The sequence below is a fragment of the Camelus bactrianus genome, chromosome 7 (genome assembly GCF_048773025.1).
Source record: "Camelus bactrianus isolate YW-2024 breed Bactrian camel chromosome 7, ASM4877302v1, whole genome shotgun sequence".
NCBI classification, from domain to species: domain Eukaryota; kingdom Metazoa; phylum Chordata; class Mammalia; order Artiodactyla; family Camelidae; genus Camelus; species Camelus bactrianus.
This window is the reverse complement of record NC_133545.1, coordinates 83,278,127-83,298,333: the sequence shown is the minus strand read 5'-3', so window position 1 is coordinate 83,298,333 and position 20,207 is coordinate 83,278,127. Positions and strand designations below refer to the sequence as shown.

Genomic DNA, 20,207 nt, shown 5'->3' with positions numbered 1-20,207 from the left:
AAGGTTACTACAAGATACTGAATATAATTCCACGTGCTGTACAAAAGAAACTTATATATCTATTTTATATATAGTAGTATCTGGCAGTCTCAAACTCCCAATTTATCCCTTTCCACCCCCTTTCCCCTGTGGTAACCATAAATTCTTTTTCTATGTCTGTGGGTCTGTTTCTGTTTTGTAAATAAGTTCATTTGTGTCTTTTTTTTTTTTAGCTTCTACATATAAATGATATCATATGTTATTTTTCTTTCTTCTTCTGGTTTACTTCACTTAGAATGATGATCTCCAGGTCCATCCATGTTGCTGTAAATGGCATTATTTTATTCTTTTTTATGGCTGAGTAGTATTCCATTATATAAATACACCACAACTTCTTTATCCAGTCATCTGTTGATGGACATTTAGGTTGCTTCCATGTCTTGGCTACTGTAAATCGTGCTGCTGTGAATATTGGGGTGCATGTATCTTTTCAAATTAGAGTTCCCTCTGGATATATGCCCAGGAGTGTGTTTGCTGGATCATATTAAGTCTATTTTTAGTTTTTTGAGGAATCTCCATATTGTCTTCCATAATGGCTGCACCAAACTACATTCCCACCAACAGTGTAGGAGGGTTGCCCAGTGTTTTAAGTATTCAGGTGTAATGGGTCATTGAGAGAACTCAGGTGCCCGAGATGGAGACAGAGTACACTAAGAGGAATGGAAACGGTTTCAGGGAATAGACCGCTCTGAGGAGAGGCAGAACCCACAGACGGGGAACTAAGCTCCAACCCCTTACAGAAACCCTGAGAGCTCCCCCTTCCCTGCTGGTAGGAGGAGAAATGAGCGTGGGGAATGAGAAAGGGGCCACAATCCAAGCCCTGGCCTCCTGTCTTCCGAGTGTGTGTCCAGGGCCCAGGAGGTCAGACTGGGAGCAGGTGTGGTCGCCGAGAGGCATCTGCCTCCCACAGCCCTGTACCCACTGAGAGAAGGGCTGCCGGGGCAGAAGAATGAGGAGAGTGGTGGGAACAGAGGCCACAGGGTGTAACAGAGACTCCAAAATATAGTGCCTGAAAATAGGTGAGACACACAAGGACACTCAATATTGTCAAGATGTCAGCTTTCCCAACCTGATCTAGGGGTTCAAGGCAATACCATTCTTGGAAAAGCCATTGCTGAGTGTGATTTTTGTTGTCATTTTGTTGGATATGGTTGCCAAACTGGCTTCCAAAAAGTCCCTCCTACAAACTGCCAATTCCCACACACCTTTGACAGGTGTGATCAATTTTGTAAACATTGGCTAAGTGACAGGTGAAGGCACCCTTTTAAATTTGCCCTTGCCTAACGATTGACAGGTCAGGTGATCTGCTATGTTTATTGAGTAGTATTTCTTCTGTAAATTGCCTACTGGTGTTCTTGCCAATCTTTCCACTAGTTCATTGTCTTTTTCTTATTTCTCTGTGGACAATTTCTTAATTACAGGGATTAGGTTTAATTTCAAAATGTGTCACATTCCCTCCCCGCCCCGGTTTGCTTTTTAATTTAAAATTTCCAACACATTTGAAATTTGTACGTAGTCAAGTTTCTCATTCGTTTCCTTCAGTGTTTCCAGGTTTATTGTGATGCTTAAGGCTATAAAAGCATTCATCGACTCCCCAGTACATTTTTTGTTTCTTTTTTATATTTGAATGTTTGCTCCATCTGGATTTTATTTTGGTGTCAAGCAGTGAGGGAGGGAGCCAATTTCTATTTTTCCAAGTGGTTGGCCAGTCGTCCCAACGCCATCCGGCTGAAAACCCTTTCCTTGGGTTTGAAGCGGCCGCTGCACCAGCACGTTCCAAGCTCGCGCGTCTGCCCAACGCGGGCGGTCCAGGGACCCCGCGCCGCCAGATGTCGGCAGGCCACCAGCCCGACGGCCCTGGTGCCGTCCGACCGAGTCAGAGGGGGCGAATAGCAGGGGCTGGGGCCGATACCCCCCTCCTGCTGAGAACCGATCCCCTCCCATCCGCCAAGGACCGACGACCCCCATCCCCGCTGAGGACGGATCCCCTGACACCACCCACAGCGACTCCCCAACCCCCACGCCCTCTGAGGACGGAGCCCCCAAACCCGCGCCGAGGAGGTTTCCCCAACATCCCACCTCCTCCCTCCCAGGTCCCACTCTCAGCCCTTTTACCCCCGACCCCGACTCGGGTCTCTCCTCCCGGGTGGTCCCAAGAATGGAAAGGGACCGCGAGAGTAATTTAAATAAAAGGCGTGGACTCTGGCTCTATTTGCATAGAGGCGGGGCCTCGGGCGCCGGGACCGCCAACTGGCTGGGAGCGGCCCAGGGGCGGGGATCTACCCGGAGATCTAATTTGCATGGGGCGGGGCCTGACTCTTTGAGTGGAGCCTGGCGCCACTTCCCCTGTCAGTGGGCTTCCTCCCGCTTCCTTCCGGCTTCCGCTCAGTTCCCCGCTGCCCTCTCGGGGCGCCGCCAGGATGCTACCGAAACGGCGGCGAGCGAGGGTCGGGTCCCCTGACGCCGCCCCCTGCCCCGCGGCGCGCTTTCCCGGGGTCGCTATCCACCTGGCCGAGCCGCACATGGGCCGCAGCCGCCGGGCCTTCCTCACACGCCTGGCGCTCTCCAAGGGCTTCCGGGTCCTGGACGCCTACAGGTGCGCGGTCCAGGCGAACCTCCCCCGGCCGGCGCCCGCCTGCCCGGGGGCCACGTCCCCGGGGCCGCCTTTCCACGGGGGCGCGCGGCGCGTGCGGCGCCCGCCTCCTCGCCCTGCGGGGAAACGCGGCACGTCTGTATCCGTGTCATCATGCCATCGCATCCGGTGCACCGGGGAACCCTGCTGCTGGCGTGATGGCCTGAGCACGAAATGCCCGTGCTCGAAACTCTGCAGCTGACCAGCCTCTTTCATATATGGCGTTTATTTACAGCTGAGGATCTTGAGATCCGAAACGACTCGCACGCGGCTGACCCCGGGGCAGAGGGGCGCCTGAGGTTTTCGGATTCCACGTTAGCCCTGGCACTTCATAGTCACAGTGCCTTTCTGTCAGTTTTCCTTTCCGTAAAAGGGTGCTAGCAATTAGGGCCAGGAGTGTTCTTAGGACGGGGTGAGAATGTAAGCCAGAGGTTTTGTAAAAGTCCACATGGGTGTAGCCGCGGTTAACAGTCTCATTAGTTGACAGTCCCTCTGCCTTAGGTGAATTCATCTTGCCCTGTTAGCTAAACTGACTTCTCTCCTCAGGGCTGAGCAGGTGACTTGAGTGAGGCTCCAAGAGTAGAAAACAAACAAAACAAAACAGCGGCTGCAGAAGCAATGGTGAGAGTAGGGAGGCAGGTTCCCATGTTTTGAAGATGAAATAGCAAGTGAATCAGGGGCCAGTCCCTTTGAAGCTTTAAAAAAAAAAACTTAGTTAAGCATTCCCAGGAATGTGGCAGACCCACTCAGGAAAGAATGATGATGGCAGCTTGGTGTGTACTGGGCACTAAGCCCCTTTTCCTATTAGCTCTTTTAACCTTTACAGCAGCCCTACAAAGTATCTGTGTTACTCTCTGCCTTGCAGAGGAGGAAATTGAAGTACAGAGGTAAGTGATGAGCCTAAGGGCACACAGTAAGGATGAGGCAGAGCTGAGGTTCATGCCCAAGCAGCCTGTCTCCAGCATTTAGATGAAGACCTCCCTGGTCCTGGCTCCCACGGAGCTCCTTTGGCGAGGGGTTGGGGGGTGGGAACATAGACTAATCAACACGAAAAAGGGTTGGGTTTGTAACTGTAGCTGGAACAGAACCACAGCATTTCGGGTGCCAGATCTGCCAGGAGGAGGGGCTGGGGAGGTGACGTTTGAAGGCAGAGGGGGGACAGTAAGAGCAGAGGCTTGGAGATACGGAGTGATGAGCAGAAAGAATGGCAGCTCTGGGAAAGGGCCCTGGACCTCACTCCTTCCTCTTCCCTCTACCTAGCCCTGAGGTGACACACGTGGTGATGGAGGGGACCTCAGCAGAGGAGGCCACCTGCTGGCAGGAGCGCAAGACAGCATCTCTTCCCCCAGGTGGCAGCCACCCAGCACTGTTAGACATAAGCTGGTTCACAGACAGCATGGAAGCTGGGCATCCTGTCCCTGTGGAGGGCAGACACCGCCTGGAGGTGAGCTGGGTGGAGGGTCAGGGGGGCCACAGAAAAACCCCAGTGCAGGCCAGAACTCAGCTGGGACAGATGACACGGCAGCAGTGCACTCATGTCCTTCAGATGAGGTAGACAGTGAGGGCTCTGCCCCGATCGCCAGGCCATCCCCGCTTCTGCTCTCCCCAGTGGTGCAAACTCTCTTGAGATCCATATATTTTTATTTTTAGTATCTTTAGGCCTTTCTTACCACCAAGTGGATGAGACTGTGGCTCCAAGTGAGATGACCCGAGGGCCAGCAGGAGGTCATCCTCAGGGCCCTGGGAGGCTCATGGCCTCTGCCCCACTTGAGTGATTCCCGGGCCAGCACAGCTGGGAGGCTCAGGTGTGGCCTCAGAGCTGGGCTGCCCACACTCAAATCCTGGCTCTGCTGTGAGCCGTGAGGCCTCGGTGTCCCCACCTGTGAGGTGGGGATGACAGGCACTCCTAGCCCATTTGATTGGGAGGATTTCGGGAGGTGGAGCACGTGCAGCATGTGTAGCAGTGGGAAAAATGCCCCACGGGGGAGGCTGGTCGTGCCACCACTGCTGCTGTGGCTGGAGGAGCCTAGCCTTGGCCGGCCGTGCAGGGCAGCGCCACCTCTGCCCCAGGCCTCTGCTGGCTTTGCCCTCTCAGAGGCGGCTCCTTCTGTCCTGGGAGCCCTAGGTGACCACCCAGGAGAGGCAGGGCTCTGGGGGCTGCCAGATCCCCTGCCAACCCTGCGGCCTGTCCCTCGCCCATCCCAGGTGGCTGTGCCCAGGAAGGAGCTGCCAAGCCCAGCATGGATGCCGCCCTATGCCTGCCAGCGCCCCACTCCCCTCACACACCACAACACCAGCCTCTTGGTGAGCCGCGGGTCCCCAGCCTCTGTGGAACGGGGCCAGGCCCTCCTCTGTCCCAGCCTTGGAGGGTCCCTGCCCCTCACCATGGGCCCCTCCCTGCAGGATGCTCTGGAGACACTGGCGGAGGCAGCAGGCTTTGACCGCAGTGAGGGCCGCCAACTCTCCTTCTGCAGAGCAGCCTCAGTGCTCAAGGCCCTTCCCGGCCCGGTCACAGCCCTGAGCCAGCTGCAGGGGCTGCCCCACTTCGGAGAACACTCCCGCAGGGTCGTCCAGGTGGGTGCTCACCCCACCCCAGCAGGGCGGGGTCACGAACACAAGTGGGTGGGTGAGGAGGCCTCGGAGGCTGGTGAGAGCAGATGGCTGGGTGGGTCACAGCCCAGCTGTGGGGGCAGACAGCGCCCTAGGGTGCGGCCAGCCACCCTCTTCACTCAGGTTCCTCAGGTGTAAACTGGGGCCACACCACCTGCCTCAGGGCCCCTGAGAGGACTCAGCCAAGGGAGCTGCCCAGAGCCTGGCAGGTCGGAAGCTCGCATTGTTGGCATCAGCCCAGACTATCCAGGATGGTGGAAGAGAGCCCCTGAGCACGAACATGTCTTTTTCAAAGTGTTTGAGGACCCAGAATGTTGAGTTGTGCTTTTGTACCCCTACCACTGGGCGAATACATCATGACGAAAAGATGCTTCTGAATTCACTTATGCTTTGAAATGAAGTCGCAATGAATCCATCACCTAGACTTTAAAAGCAATTGTTTCCACATCCTGAGATTTGTTATTTATCCCAGAGATAGCCCATGTTCCCTGCCCCTTGGAAGCTCCCTGGGCAAAGTCTTCCATTTCCAAGTCCCCCAGGATCCTGGTACCCCTAAGCCGCCTGCTGGCTGCTGGGGGCTCTGCCTGGTCCTTGGGCAGAGGGAGTTGCTTTGTCTCTTCCCACAGGAGCTGCTGGAGCACGGAGTGTGTGAGGAGGTGGAGAGGGTCCGGCTGTCAGAGAGGTACCAGATCATGAAGGTACGTGCAGGGCAGATCCCCCACCCTGGGCAGGGGCGCCTAGCTCCACGGTCCTCCCCCCGAGCGACAGCACAGTTCACGCCATGAAGCAGGCAGGGGTCAGAGGAGGTATCCCTGGAGAGTTGGCAGCTAAGCCGACACCCGAGACGCGCGAGGCCGCCAAACGGAGGTCGGCCAGGAGACGCTTGCTTTGAGCACAGGGAATTTTCTAGATTACTCAGCACCATCTGTTCTCCTTGGACTATCGATGGGACATTCTCAAGTAGGTTCCATGCTCTGGCATGTTAAACAGAGTACACTGAACAAAACAGAACCTTTTCCTGGGGCCCGGGACGACCGAGTGTGTAGGGCTGCTCCCTTGCACTGTCTCCGCCTTTATGATCTCACGGACTTCTCAGTGTCACCCTGCCTGTGTCCACAGCGCACCTTCCCATGGCTTCTGCTCACTTCTGGGCTCAAATGGAGCTGCCGAGGCTCTCCTGGATGCCTTGGTCATGCTGTTGACACCCTGGTTTTGTGGCTGGAGGCTGTCAGATCAGTGATCGGTTGGGGAAGTAGGGCTTCACCACAGGGTGGGTCACAGGTGCCATGGGAAGTCACCCAGAACATAAGGGTCAATGAGGCGGTGAGAAGGGGGGCTTCTAGGGGAGGGCAGAGCCATCTGCGCTCTCTTGGCTGCTCTGAGGTCCAGGAAGAGAGAAGTACGTTAACAATTAGAAGTGTGTTGTTATACGCGGTATGATTAGGTTATCCATCAGGAGGCTGATGGTGATAGTGACCCAGCTTATGCTCCTGGTTCAGGGGATCTAGGGAAAGGTGGCCAGCACAGCCCAAAAAGAGCAGGGCCACAGCCGGTCTGCAGGGCTAGGGGATGCCCGGCCGTTCCTCCTTCTCTCTGCACGCTGGTTGAGACGGGGCCACAGAAGGTGCCTCTGCCATGCATGACAGCCTCCATCACTTCCTGGGACTGACTGCCCTTCTGTTTCAATTCCCAAAACTCTTGAGGTGGGGCTCTGAGGGACTGGCCTAGGGCAGGTGCCTGCCCCTGACCAACAACCTATAGTCAGGGAAGAAACAGGTGACTTGCTAGGGCTGGGGTCAGGGACCCCCCCCCCCCACCGTGTGTGGGAGACCCGGGCAAGGGCAGGCGGCCACCCCATGAGAGGTTGGCCCCAGCAGCATAGTTCCCACGGCCCTGGATGTCTGGGCTGACCTGTGGCCACACAGTGGCACTGGCTGTGTGTGAGCCTGGAGCAGAGCCCTCCCAGCCGCCCCACACCGTTCCTTCCAAATCCTGCTAAGGCACCCCCCCCCCCCAGTTGTTAATTGCCCATCATTTTCTCTGTTAAGAGGCAGAGCCACGGTAATACGTTCCAGCTGCTGGTAAGTGGGGGCCGCGTGGTTTTTGTAGTGAATGGATAGACTGTCAGGATGACTGTTTGGGGGATGCTGGAATCACCGGCTAGAACTGTGCCGAGTTCTGGGGAGAGACCCTCCCTAGAAGAGGAGACCGAGGCCGAGAGAGAGGAGGGAGCACGTGGGGTCCTCCCTGCCCTCCCCTGCGAGGGTGCGCTGCATCGGCCAGGCTCGGGATTTGAATCCTTGCCTGCGCACTCACTGTGGGACCTTGAGCAGGTTGCTTACACTTGAAAAATGTGAGTGGGGATGATGCCTGCCAGGCCACGCGATGACTTGATGAGGCCACCCATGAGAAGCTGCAGTGGTGCTGGCCTGGGACACGCCCTTCCCAGGTCAGTGTCACCATTGGCATCTTGTTAAGAGCTTGGCTCCTCACCACGCTGTGCTCATCCTCCGAACAGCTCTTCACCCAGATCTTCGGGGTCGGGGTAAAGACGGCTGACCGCTGGTACCGGGAAGGGCTGCGGACCCTGGACGACCTCCGAGAGCAGCCCCAGAGACTGACCCAGCAGCAGAAAGCAGGTGAGCCCTCTGAGAGAGGGCTGGGGCCTGGGATTCCTCAAAGCACCTGGGCCTGAAAGCTTCCTACGCCTCGGAGCCCTTAGCTCTGATGCACGGCCCGGGCTGATGGCTGCCTGTGTGGCAGGGAATGGGGTGAGAGGGAAGGGGTTCCAGTGTCAGGCAGAAAGGCAGGCATCTTTGGTGGGCTTACTGACCCAGGGAGTCAGGACCCATCGCAGGCCCCTCTCAGTGAGTGATCATGGTCATGGGAGCTGCCATGACATTCAGGGCCTCCTGGTTAGACTTGGACTTGAACCAGGCATGGACCCCTTACTCCTGATTCCTTGGAGGGGAGGGCATGTCAGAAGAGCCCAGGCCCTGGGCATACTTGCCAGCATGGTGCTTGGCGCCCCGGCCTGCCGGCTGATGGTGTGGGGACCTGTGCTCATCAGGAGAGGCCCATGTAGGAGGGGGCACCATGCAGTGGAAAGAACATGAACTTGAGAGTTTATTAGGCCTGGGTTTGAGTTCCGTCTTTGCCACCTACTAGATAGGAGACCGTGGCCCCGAGTCCTGACTTCTCTGAGCCTCAGTTATGTTCTGTGTAAAGCACGGGATTCCTCAGTGTGAGGACAGCAGGTGGCTCGTTCTCTGCCTCTTAGAACATCTTCCCAGGGGCTGGGGGAGGGGAGGCCACCTGGGGGGCCTGGGCGAGTGGCCTGGTCGGTCAGCAGGAAGTGAGACACACAGAACTGTGTGTCCAGTGGAGCGTTATGCGGTGACATCCGTTGGTTCCACTCTGTCACCCCTCCCTGAGACGTGGCAAAGACAGGAATGGCCAGCAGCGCTTACTGAGAGCACCCTCTGCCACGTGCTGACTCCCACACTTAAACCTCCCCTAACCGTGTGTGAAAGGTGCTGTGATTCCTCTGATGGGTGAGGGACGGACTTGGGCTGAAGTGAGGTGTTCTAAGTAGCAGAGCCATCTCCTTCACGTCTCCTTTATCACCCCCCCGGTCCCATTTTATGGATGGAGAAACCGAGGCATTAAAAGGGACCATATGTGCCTTGACTGTGTCAGCATCAGTATTCTGCTGTGATGGATAATAAGGCTGCAAGATATTATCTTGCAGGGAACCAGGCAGAGGGCACGGCGAACCTCTGTTATTTCCTTCAACTGCATGTGAATCTACAGTTATTTTAAAATAAAAGTTTACAATGTAGAAGGGAGGAGAGGAGAGTGGGAGACAGAGCTGGGTCAGGAGGGCTGTGCTGCCCACAGGCCTGCGGCACCACCAGGACCTGAGCGCCCTGATCCAGCGGTCGGACGCCGAGGCCCTGCATCAGGTGGTGGAGGCGGCCGTGGGGCAGGCCCTTCCCGGGGCCACCGTCACGCTGACCGGCGGCTTCCGGAGGTAAGGGGGCTCGACGTGCCTTCCGGCTCAGCTCCAGGCCTTTCCTGGGGAAGGGATCTGGGGTGGGCCTCCCCTCGCTGAAGGGAGTGGGGAGAACACGCAGGCTGTGAGTCAGACTGGCCCCCACAGGGGGAAGTTGCAGGGCCACGACGTGGACTTCCTCATCACCCACCCCCAGGAGGGCCGGGAGGCAGGGCTGCTGCCCAGAGTGATGTGCTGCCTGAAGAAACAGGTGAGGGGCTCCCCGGTCCCCCTGCTGGGAGTACTGCTGGGATCCGGGCCCCACTCGGCAGTGCCCGGCCATGCCTCCTCTCCCCCCAGGGCCTTGTCCTCTACCACCAGCATCAGTGCAGCCAACAGCGAGACCCCGCCCACCCGGCCCGGCAGAACCACGTCATGGACGCCTTTGAGAGGAGTTTCTGCATTTTCCGCCTGCCGCAACCCCCGGGGGCTGATGTCGAGGGATGCCAGAAGCCCTGCCCCACCTGGAAGGCGGTGCGCGTGGACCTGGTGGTCGCCCCCAGCAGCCAGTTCCCCTTTGCCCTACTCGGCTGGACCGGCTCCAAGGTAGGGAGTGTGCTGCTGGGGGCCAGGCCTGGGGCTGGCGGCCGGGTGACAAGGTCACTTTTTCCCCAGCATTTTGAGCGGGAGCTGCGCCGCTTCAGCAGGAAGGAGAGGGGGCTCTGGCTGAACAGCCATGGTCTGTTTGATCCAGAGCAGGTGTGTTGCTGGGATGGGACGCCTGGGGGCAGAAAATGGCTTTCTCCCTGGCTCACGGTCTGAATTGGCCCCCCCCCGAAGATGCACCCCACTGTGGGGCTGGCCTCTGCCTGCCCTTCCAGCCGCCTCCCCATGCCTTCCTCAGGGAAGCCACTGTGGTGGTGGGGATGGCTCCGGGGCACTGAAGCCCCTACTCTGTTGCAGAAGACGATTTTCCACGTGACTTCAGAGGAAGACATCTTCAGATACCTGGGCCTTGAGTACCTTCCCCCAGAGCAGAGGAATGCCTGACCCTGTCAGTCGGCCCCTACTTCCACTCCTTGGAAATGGGGGTGCTGTTCAAGCCATACCCTATGGATGTCCTTGGTCCCTGGACGTTTTCATGTGGAAGATGCCCTCCTGCCCCTAGTCCCCACTCCCCCCAAGTGGGAGCCCTGTCTGTGCGGACCAGCACTCCCCCACCCACACCCGGTTCAAGATGTAATGAAATGAGCACATGGAACAAACTAAGCTCTATTTTCTGAACGTGCTGCTGGCGTGGGGTGTCTTCCAGTTGTTTCTCCCAGTTGTTTCTCCAGCAAGAATGGGTTTATTCGGGATCAACAGAGAATTACAATTCGGGGTCTGCAACCATGGCGAGCCATGTGCAAGTCCCCAGCAAAAACTGAGAGGAAAGCTCTTTTTTACAGGGGAAGAGGAATTTGGGAGGCCTGCAGTAAACAAGAGTCCGCGGCTTTTCATTGGCAGAGCGGCTGCCAGGAGAGAGGAGGGGGCTGTGCTATCATTACAGGGCATGGGAGCGCCCCCTTCCGATCTCCCAACTCTAATTGAGGTTTCTGTTTATTATTATTATTGCTTTTTGCATTTCCCCTTTTTGATCAAGATCGTTCTCGGAAAGCATCACTGATCTGAGTCAGGTTTCCCAGTTTCAGGGCCTTTTTGTCCCTCCATGCCAGGAAGGACCTTTTCTGGGTGTAGTATCCTACGTCAGAGGGAAGGTGCACAGATAGGAAATCTATTGAGGTCTCATTTAAGTAACAGGAGGGGTAGAAGGGAGAACTCTCAGGCAGTTTTTAATCTAAAGTCCCTATGTTAACAAGACCCTAGATGTTAGAGATCACCTGAAGTGTTACGTCATCAAAGGTTTGATGACAACCTTCCAACAGGCCTGGTCCAGCTGTCATTGGAAAGCTGTCTCTTTAGATGTCATCTTCTTCAGTTCAGGGGAATTTCTGCTTTGAGGTCGCCAGATGATCTGCAGGTCCAGACAGGGTTTGAAGCTTTCTTTAGGCGTGTCATGTGACTCCAAGAATTGCTTTGCTTGGAGTTTTGTGGCACAAGCGTTGGTTAGCAGTACTTGATAACCTTTCCCAGCAAGGTTGAAGAGAGTCCAGCTGGAGGTGTCTTTTCCAGTAGATGAAATCTCCAGGTTACAAGATGTCATGCTCAAGGTCTTCAGCTCCCAAGAGTGCACTGCAAAAGGTTGCTCTGCCAAAACATGGTTATTTTTCATGGAAGTGGTTAGGCCTTTGCAGCACTGCAGTAACTCTCCTGTTATCAGTTATGGGTCAAAAGAGGCAGGAGCTTACTGCATTGGGCATCCTTTGTCTCAAAGGGTGAAAGTTTGTAAGTTCCAAAAGAGGTGGATCTAAAATTTAGGAAGACCAACAGCAATGCTTTTGACCGAAGTAGGTGAAGGGCCTCTGTTGAGTTTTGCCAACTGAATCTTAATGACGCTGTTAGTGTGTTTGACCAAACCAGAGAACTGAAGGTGGTAAGCAGAGTGAAGAATTTTATCAAACTGGCCAAACAGCACAAACTTATTGAAGCAGCTAGCTTCAAGTGAAGCGGGTTCCTTGATCATGATGAAGTTTGAGAGGAGTTCCCCAGGGAGGGATCATCTTTTCCAAAAGGACTTTAGTCACAGAAGAGGTAGTAACCTATCTGCAAGGGAGAACTTCAGTCCAGTGTGAAAACATGCAAACCACGACTAAAACATTTCTATCCACACAATAGACAAAGTCGTATGAAATCCATTTGCCTGACCTCAAATGACCCATCAGGCAATTTTAAGTGTCCAGGAGCAGTTTCAGCCAGCTTCCCTGGGTTGTACTTCAGACAAGTGCGACAGTGATGTAGATACTTTTTGCGGCCTTGTTAATGTTTCTCCACCAACATTGACTCATGAAGGCTATCATTTGGTCAGTAGACCAAATGGTTTAATGCATGCACAGTGGTGAGGAGTGGGAATTTAAGAGTCTCCGGTGGGCCTGGGTGGTTATTTGGTCTGAACCAGAGCTTTTTCTTTCTTCTTTTTTTATCAAATTTTTTTAATGGAGGTACTGGGGATTCAACCCATGACCTCATGCATGCTAGGCATGTGCTCTACCACTGAGCTATACCCACCCCCCAGACCTTTTTCTTTTTATCAAAGCAACAATTGTTGAATTTCCAATCTTGTTTTTCCTTTCTGGAGGCCAATTTGGGGGCTACTCTAGCCAGTTATTTTAAGTTATCATTTGGAGAAATATCCCTTTGGACCATGACATTAGTTTAGCTGCTGTTGGTTCCTTTAAGGGCAGCATCCCTGCAGAATTGTCAACAAGGTGATTTACCTTAGCTTCCAGAGAGTCAAGTTTAGGATGCTCTGGAATCTTAGTAATAACTCAAGGTCAGGGAGAAGGGCCATCGGTGAATATGAGAAGTCTATGTTAGCCAATGGAATCTCCTATAGATAATTATGAGGAGTCAGGAGGTGGTCCATCAAGGTTAAACAGTTGGGAGGGACTTCACTGGTGACAAGACAGAAGAGTAGGAGGGTTAAGGTTATTACGATGTGGAAGAGTTATGTGAAGGGCAACTAACAAAAGGGTTTCATAGGAGGTGAGGCGGCTGACTGAGAAAGGTTGAGTGTGATGAATGAGAATTCATGAAGTACAAAATGATTAAAGGAGACCCCACAATGACTTCCTTGGTGGTCTTAACCAAAAAGGGCCGTGGCGGCGATGTCAGGGGTATTCCTGTGCTCCAGGCCCCGTTGCTGGCTATCATGCCCTATGGGTTGATTGATGGTGATCCCTGTGTTTTGTGGTGAGCATCCCAAGGGCATTCTCTTCCTTTTCATATACAAAAAGGAAATCTGATCATTGGGCTGCCCAAGGGCAGGTGGGTTCAACAAACTTTCTTTTGAAGTCCTTAAAAGCTATGTCATCGGTTCCTCCCATAAAATTGGATTAAGGTTGTTCTTCAGCAAAACATGCTGAAGTCTGGCCATTAGAGAGAAATTTGGAACCCAGTTTTGGCAACAACCAACGAGCCCAAGAAAACCTCACAGCTGGTGCTTCGTTTTTGGGGGGGTTTTGAGGAAATTAGGCCACCATGAAGTCTCTCTGAATATAGGGGTAGCCCTTGTTCTGATATCAGATCCCCTAAATATCAAACCTGGGTTTGAGGCAGACTGCGATTTGTCCTTGCTACCTTATGTCCCTTTGAGGCTAAAACTTTTAGCAAGTGGTTGATGGCTTCCTGTGAGGTGGTTTAAGAAGGAAAGCAAAGAAACAGATCAGCTGCATACTGCAACAAAGCAGAACCTCTAGGGGACTTTGTTAGCATCCAGATCAGCCTTCAGGATTTGTGAGAAATAAGGACTCTGGGAAAACCCGGAGGCATTACTGTCCAGATTATGAATAATTTTCCCTTTCAAATGAAGGCAAAAAGTATTGGCTAGCTTCATCCGCTGGAATACTAAAGAATGTGCTACATAAATCAGCCATAGTAAAGAATTTACCTCCTGTGGGAATGGCCATTAGTGAGGTATGAAAGTTAGAAGCAACAGGGTGTCAGGAGGTAACAATGTTGTTTATTGCTCGGAGGTCCAGAACAAACCTACCTCCTCAGCCTTTTGGTTTTCTCACCTGTTAAACGGGAGGATTACATGGGCTAGCACAAGGGATGATGAGGCCTTGAGCTTTGTAATCTTACCATTATGGGCTCTGTGCCTTGAATGGCTTCTTTTCTTTTCTTTTGTAATTGAAGTATAGTCAGTTACAATGTGTCAATTTCTGGTGTGCAGCATACTGTCCCAGTCATGTATATATATATATATATATATATATATATATATATATATATATATATATATACACACATATATTCATTTTTTATTAAAGGTTGTTGCAAGATAGTGAATATAGTTCCCTGTGCTATAAAGAAGAAAGTTTTTTAAAAATCTATTTTTGTATATAGTGGTTAACATTTGCAAATCTCAAACTCTCAGATTTATCCCTTCCCACCCTCTTTCCCCTGGTAACCATAAGATTATTTGTATGCCTGTGAGTCTGTTTCTGTTTCGTAGATGAGTTCATTAGTGTCCTCTTTTTTCTTTTTTAGATTCCCTATATAAGTGATATATGGTATTTTTCTTTCTCTTTCTGGCTTACTTCACTTAGAATGATGATCTCCAGGTCCATCCATGTTGCTGCAAATGGCATTATTTTATTCTTTTTTATGTCTGAGTAGTATTCCATTGCATAAATATACCATAGCTTCTTTATCCGTCATCTGCTGATGGACATTTAGGCTGCTTCCATGTCTTGACTATTGTATATAGTGCTGCTATGAACACTGGGGTGCCTGTAACTTTTTGAATTAGAGTTCCTTCAGGATATATGCCCCAGAGTGGGGTTGCCGTACCATGTGGTAAGTCTATTTTTAGTTTTTTTGAGGAATCTCCATACTGTTTTCCATAATGGCTGCACCAAACTACATTCCCGCCAGCAGTGTAGGAGGGTTCCCTTTTCTCCACACCCTCTCCAGCATTTATCATTTGTGGACTTTTTAAATGATGGCCATTGAATGGCTTCTTTACTCATATATTGATTAATTCTGGGAAGAGATTTTGCGGGATCTGTTTGTATCTTGGTGGGAGGTGTGCTGTAAGTTTTGCCAATATCAGCTGGTGATATTTCTTATAAGGAGGATGGTAGCTGATTCAGTAGAGACAAATGATCTGTTCACAGAGTCAGCTCTAGTACCATCAGAGGTGGAGCAAACAATTTTATGAAAGCATCATTTAATTCACTTGCTGGGTTACTTTGATGACTCTGCCAAATTCTGGAATTGTTTCTCCCTTTTGGGAGAAAGGAATTCTGACACAATTCTTTTCTAAGAAGTCTGGGCCTAATACATAGGTAGAGGCAAAGGAACTAAAGAGAAGAGAGTGTATATCTCTCAAAGAGCCTAAACAAAATGGAATAGGTTCAGAGCGAGGAACCTCTTGAGGGTCACTGGAGATGCCAGTATCGGAACCATTTACTCCAATTCAGAGGCTGCTTTATAGAGGTGGGGCTGAGCCCTGAGAGTGTGGCTCCAGTGTCAGTTAGAACTGAAAGAGGTTCACCCACTGGAGACAGGTTTCTCTAAGCCAGTTAAGAGGGAATTTTGGGAAGAACCCCGTAGTTCCTTGGAGCCCCATCATTAAGAATTGGGAGGAGATTGGAAAGGCTGGTTAGGAAAGTAAAAGTGCCTGAAGCACTGAAATTTGTAACAACCTCTTTTTTGATGTCCGGGCTCTTTGCTATAATAGCAGGGTTTTGGTTTCATTTAAGTTCATTTATTCATAAAGAATAAATAAAGAATTTTATGGGGAGGGCTATGTGTGAACTCTCTGTATTTTCTGCTCAATTCTGTTGTGAACCTGAAACAGCTCTTAAAAAATAAAGTCTATTAATACAAGAAAGGAAGGAAGGAAGGAAGAAAGGAAGGAAGGAAGGAAGGAAGGAAAGAAAGGAAGAAAGGGAGAAAGAAAAGGAAGGCAGGAAGAAAGAAGGAAGGAAGGAAATAAAGGAAGGAAGGAAGGAAGAAAAAGAAAGAAAGAAAGAAAGAAAAAAGAAAGAAAGAAAGAAAGAAAGAAAGAAAGAAAGAAAGAAAGAAAGAAAGAAAGAAAGAAAGAAAGAAAGAAAAGAAAGAAAAAGAAAAGAAAGAAAGAAAGAATTTTAGCTGTCTCCCGTTTAAGTGACTCATCCGGAGTGAGAGAGAGAGTTGTTTTTCCTGATGAATTAAATGTGGAGTGGCCAGAGTTTCCCATTCTATCCTAGTCCTTTTTGCTAGAAGGAATGGGTCCTGCTTCAGCCTGTTTATAAACATAGAGTTAAAAGCTGCCTGTGTAGAATTAACATCTGAAAGAAAACCAGAGTCTTCTTTAAAAACAACTGAAGTCAGTTGCAATAGTCATGAATAGATTTTTGTGTTGTAAGCCTGCGTTTTTTTCCAATCAACAGGCTTCAGGAAAGCTGTAGGAACTGCCCCGTGATGTTGCGTCCCCATTGCCTGAGTCTGGTCAAAGTTAGCAGGCTGGTCTCCTGGTTGTAATTCTCAAGACCTATCGGGAGTTTCCCAATTAGTCATTTTCACTTAATGCTGGGCCTGGCCTTTACCAACAAACATAGGAACCAGCTGATCCAAGTCAAAGAAACCAGGTTGCTGACTTTGAATGACTGTATTAAATTCCTCAGCCAGTCTCTGAGGATCTTTGGTTACTTGGGAAAAATCTTTGTTTATGGCTCCCAGCTCAGCTTTAGCCCAGGGGATAAAAGAAATGAAGGGTTTAGTCTCTGGATCCTCAGAAGGCTTAATGTTTAAAGGGACAGGTTATGATCAGTTCAGAGGAAAAGAGAAGGGGGAGAGATTTAGAGAAAAGGGGAAGTTCAGTGAGAGAATTAGCGTGGGGGACCAAGGGTGTGGCGCAGGTGTAGATGACGTAGAAGAGAAGCAGGAAGATGGCCTGTGCACCAGGAGGGGAGGGGGACAGCCAGGATGGCGCTGGAGGAAGCCTGAGGCTTTGGAAGCCATTTCATCTTTTTAATCATTCCTTTGCCCCAGGGCAAGTCTTATTTTTGCAGAAAGTCAATTTTAGGCTGCTGAGAACATTTGGAAGCCTCAAAATACACATCAGAATAAGCGTTCCATTCAGGATTGGAAATTTTAGGGCTCTGGCTGGGGATTTCAAAAGTTCCCCAGAATGGCCATTGATGTTCCAAATTGTCTTTGGTTAGGTTGGTCCATTTAGTTAGACATTCTTAAGAGGAAGGGCCTCAGTTTTTAAACATAAAATCAGCCAGAGTCCCTGTAGGAGGTGCCCTCAAAATATTTGGATACCCGGGTTCCATTTCTCAGAGGTTTTTCTCTAGAGTAAGAGAATACTTTTTAAAAAGCTCGAGCAGCCTACAGCTTAAACAGCTTGCAGCCCAAACAGTTCAAATGTCTCAAACAGCCTGTGGCCTGATACCAGCCAGTTCTAAAGGAATAGGTTGGTCCTAGAGGAACCATGCCGAAGGCTTCTCAGCAGAGTTCCAATAGAACCACCGCTATTCCAAAGGAACGGCCTGAAGGCTGAACTGGCACAGTTCCAATGCAATAGCCTCTGTTCCCAAAGGAATGGGTTGAAGCCTAGCCAGTTCCAGTTGGAAGAGTCTGATTTCAAAATCAGCCTGAAGTGCCAAATGAGTATTCGAGTGCGGAACAAGGCCTTAACCAGAAAGGACAGAACCTTAAAACAGATCCCAGGTAAGGCCTAGAGAGCTTTAAAACGCAGAGGGCGGAGGCTCAGATCTGGGAAAAACAAGCACCTTCAAACTCCAGGGTCGCTGAGAAAATCAGTGAGCAAAACTGGGCTCACGTGGGCCCTGCACCTGTTTACTTACCAGCCCACCAGGGGTCTTCTCTGGGTCCCTGTACAAGTCACCAAAATATTGACCTAAAACAAATAGACTGACAGTAGACTGGGCTTATTTGGGATCAGCAGAGAATTACCAATTCAGGGTCTGCATCCAGGGTGAGCTGCATGCAAATCCCCATGTGGCAAAGGAAGGAGGACTTTTTTATGAGGGAAAGGAAGCTGGGGGTATCCTAGCAAACAGTCCATTGGTTTTAATTGGCTGTGTTGTTGCCAGGATGGAGTCTTCCTTCTCCTGGGCTCTGCTATTGCAGGGTGTGAGAGCTCCCCCTTCTGGTGTCCCAGCTCCATTTAATTGAGGTTTCTGTACTAATTTTTTACAGGCACATCATATCTGGGTGACCCTAGGCCAGAGGCCTCAGGCTCCTTCCCTGTAGTGGGGACCTGAATGGGGCTTTGTTTGTGGGGTTTTTACAGAACCTAAGTAGTGAATGGAAGTTCTTTGCACAATGCCTGCTTCAGCAGCTAGCCTCAGAGCCTCTGAGCTGAGAGGTGGAGGCTGGGTCTCCAGCCTGCGAGGGGTCTACTCTGGGGGCGCTAAAGGGTATGCTATGGGCATCTGGAGAAAGGGCCCAGGGGTAGCAAGGTGGGAGGCAGAGAACTTCCAACACTGATCCACTGCCTCCTGTGTCTCCCAGCCAGGCTTCCTGTCTCTACCTTTGCTCCTTTAAGATCTGTTCCCAAGTATTAAAAACAGTCCCGTGGTATCACACCTTGCTCAATGCCCTCCCGTTGGTTGCCACCACTCACAGTAAAGCCAAAGTCCTCACAGTGGCCCTCAGAGCCCCAGGCTCTCTGCCTCCACCCCCACCCCACTGGCCTTTTCTCCTGCACCGTCCCTCTCTCAAGCCCCACTGCCCTGTGACTGGCCAGGTGCATAATTTCCCACTTGAATTGCTCCAGACACCCACAAGGCCAGTAGGCATCTCAATCTCTCACCACGGGGGGCTGGCTACCTGGTGACCTCTGTGTCTCAAATCCCCAGGCATGCTCTCACCTCAGGGCCTTTGCCCTTGCTGTACCACCCACTTAGAATCACCCTTCCAACCCAAGTCTCTTTGTCAGGTGAGGACTTCCCTAGCCAATCACCACATTAAATATATATATATTTAAATTAAGATGCAGTAAAATTGACTCTTTTGGTGTAAAGTTTTCTGAGTTTTAACATACGTTTAGACCCATTCACCTCCACCAAAATCAAGACACTACCTTATTCTGTTCAATTGTGGTCACATTCTCTCCTACTCCAAATCCACTCATCTGGTTTTTCTGTGCCCCTGTAGTTTTGCTTTTTCCAGAATGTTATGTAAGTGGAACCAGATTATATGTGACTTTTGAGACTGATCTCTCTGATTTGGCATAATGCCTTTGAGAGTCATTTAAGTTAGTGCTACTCTTCTTCCTTGCCGCATAATATTCCACACCATGGATAGTTCACAGCTGATTCATTCACCTGCTGCAGAACATTTGAGTTGTTTCCAGGTTTTGATGATTATGAATAGAACTCCTATAGGCATTCATATACAGGTTTTTGTGTGAACATAGGTTTTCATTTCTCTTAGGCAAATAATAAGACTAGGACTGCTGGGGCATATGGTAAGTGTATGTTTAACTTTATAAGAAAGTGCCAAATTGTTTTCCATAGTGCCTGTATCATTTTATGCCTCTCCTGCTAGTGAGTAGAGCCACACATGTAAGTTAAACATGTTCCAGTCATCAGGTGCTTTGTATCCTTATCAGCACTTAGTATTTTCAGGATCTGTTTAACTGCTCTAGTAGGTATGTAACAGTAGCTCAGTGTGGTTTTAATTTGCATTCTTCTGATGTCAACAATGTCAATCATCTTTTCATTGACTTATTTACCATCTCTATATTTTCTCTGGAGAAGTATCTGTTCAAGTTTTTTTTTTTTTTTTTTTTTTTTTTGTCCTCATTAAAAAGAAAACTAAATTGTTCATGTTCTTACTGTTGAATCTTGAAAACCTTTTGTGTATTCTTCACATAGTTTCTTGGCTCATTACGTGATTTGTAAATATTTTCTCCCAGTGTGTAGATTATCTTTTCATTCTCTTACCACCGGTGTATTTTTCAGAGCAGATGTTTTCAATTTTGATGAAGTCTAGTTTGCCAGTTTATCAGTTTACCAGTTTTGTTTTTTCTTATGCTTTTTGGTCATGTCTCTGACTCTGTGACCTCAATTTACAAACATTTTCTGCATTTTCTTCTACAGTTTCACAGTTTACACTTGGATCAATAATTTCTTTTGAGTTAATTTTCATTTAAAGTGTGAGGTTTTGGCTGAGGTTCATTTATTTGCATATGCCCCATTTTTTCTGGCACCATTTGTTGAAAACACTATCCTGTCTCTACTGAATTTCCTTTGAATCATTGTAAAAATCATTAAGCTATTTTTATGTGGTGCTATTTCTAGACTTTATTCT

General features: G+C 50.3%; 1 protein-coding gene across 8 annotated transcripts; it reads left to right on the top strand.

The window, feature by feature from the left end:
- The first annotated feature begins 2,140 nt into the window (after nt 1-2,140).
- POLM (DNA polymerase mu) lies at nt 2,141-18,864 on the top strand. Of its 8 annotated transcripts, none has more exons than XM_074367709.1 (11): nt 2,148-2,635; nt 3,932-4,115; nt 4,877-4,975; nt 5,075-5,245; nt 5,908-5,979; nt 7,800-7,920; nt 9,182-9,314; nt 9,444-9,546; nt 9,636-9,881; nt 9,951-10,034; nt 10,180-18,864. In XM_074367709.1, exons 1-11 carry the CDS (start codon nt 2,460-2,462, stop codon nt 10,255-10,257), a joined length of 1,467 nt encoding a protein of 488 aa, XP_074223810.1. In that variant the 5' UTR covers nt 2,148-2,459; the 3' UTR covers nt 10,258-18,864. The 8 variants fall into 8 exon arrangements, with proteins under 8 accessions (XP_074223816.1, XP_074223815.1, XP_074223814.1 ...); XM_074367708.1 differs by having other exon boundaries at nt 2,154-2,635; nt 10,239-18,864; XM_074367710.1 differs by lacking the exon at nt 2,148-2,635 and adding an exon at nt 2,642-3,558 and having other exon boundaries at nt 10,239-18,864.
- The last annotated feature ends 1,343 nt before the right edge of the window (nt 18,865-20,207 follow it).

Bases quoted from the DNA above. Each gene is read 5' to 3' on its own strand.
- POLM (XM_074367708.1), top strand. From the start codon at position 2,460: ATGCTACCGAAACGGCGGCGAGCGAGGGTCGGGTCCCCTGACGCCGCC. The intron at 4,976-5,074 runs GTGAGCCGCGGG...CCCTCCCTGCAG, and splicing joins ACCACAACACCAGCCTCTTG to GATGCTCTGGAGACACTGGC. The intron at 10,035-10,238 runs GTGTGTTGCTGG...ACTCTGTTGCAG, and splicing joins GTCTGTTTGATCCAGAGCAG to AAGACGATTTTCCACGTGAC.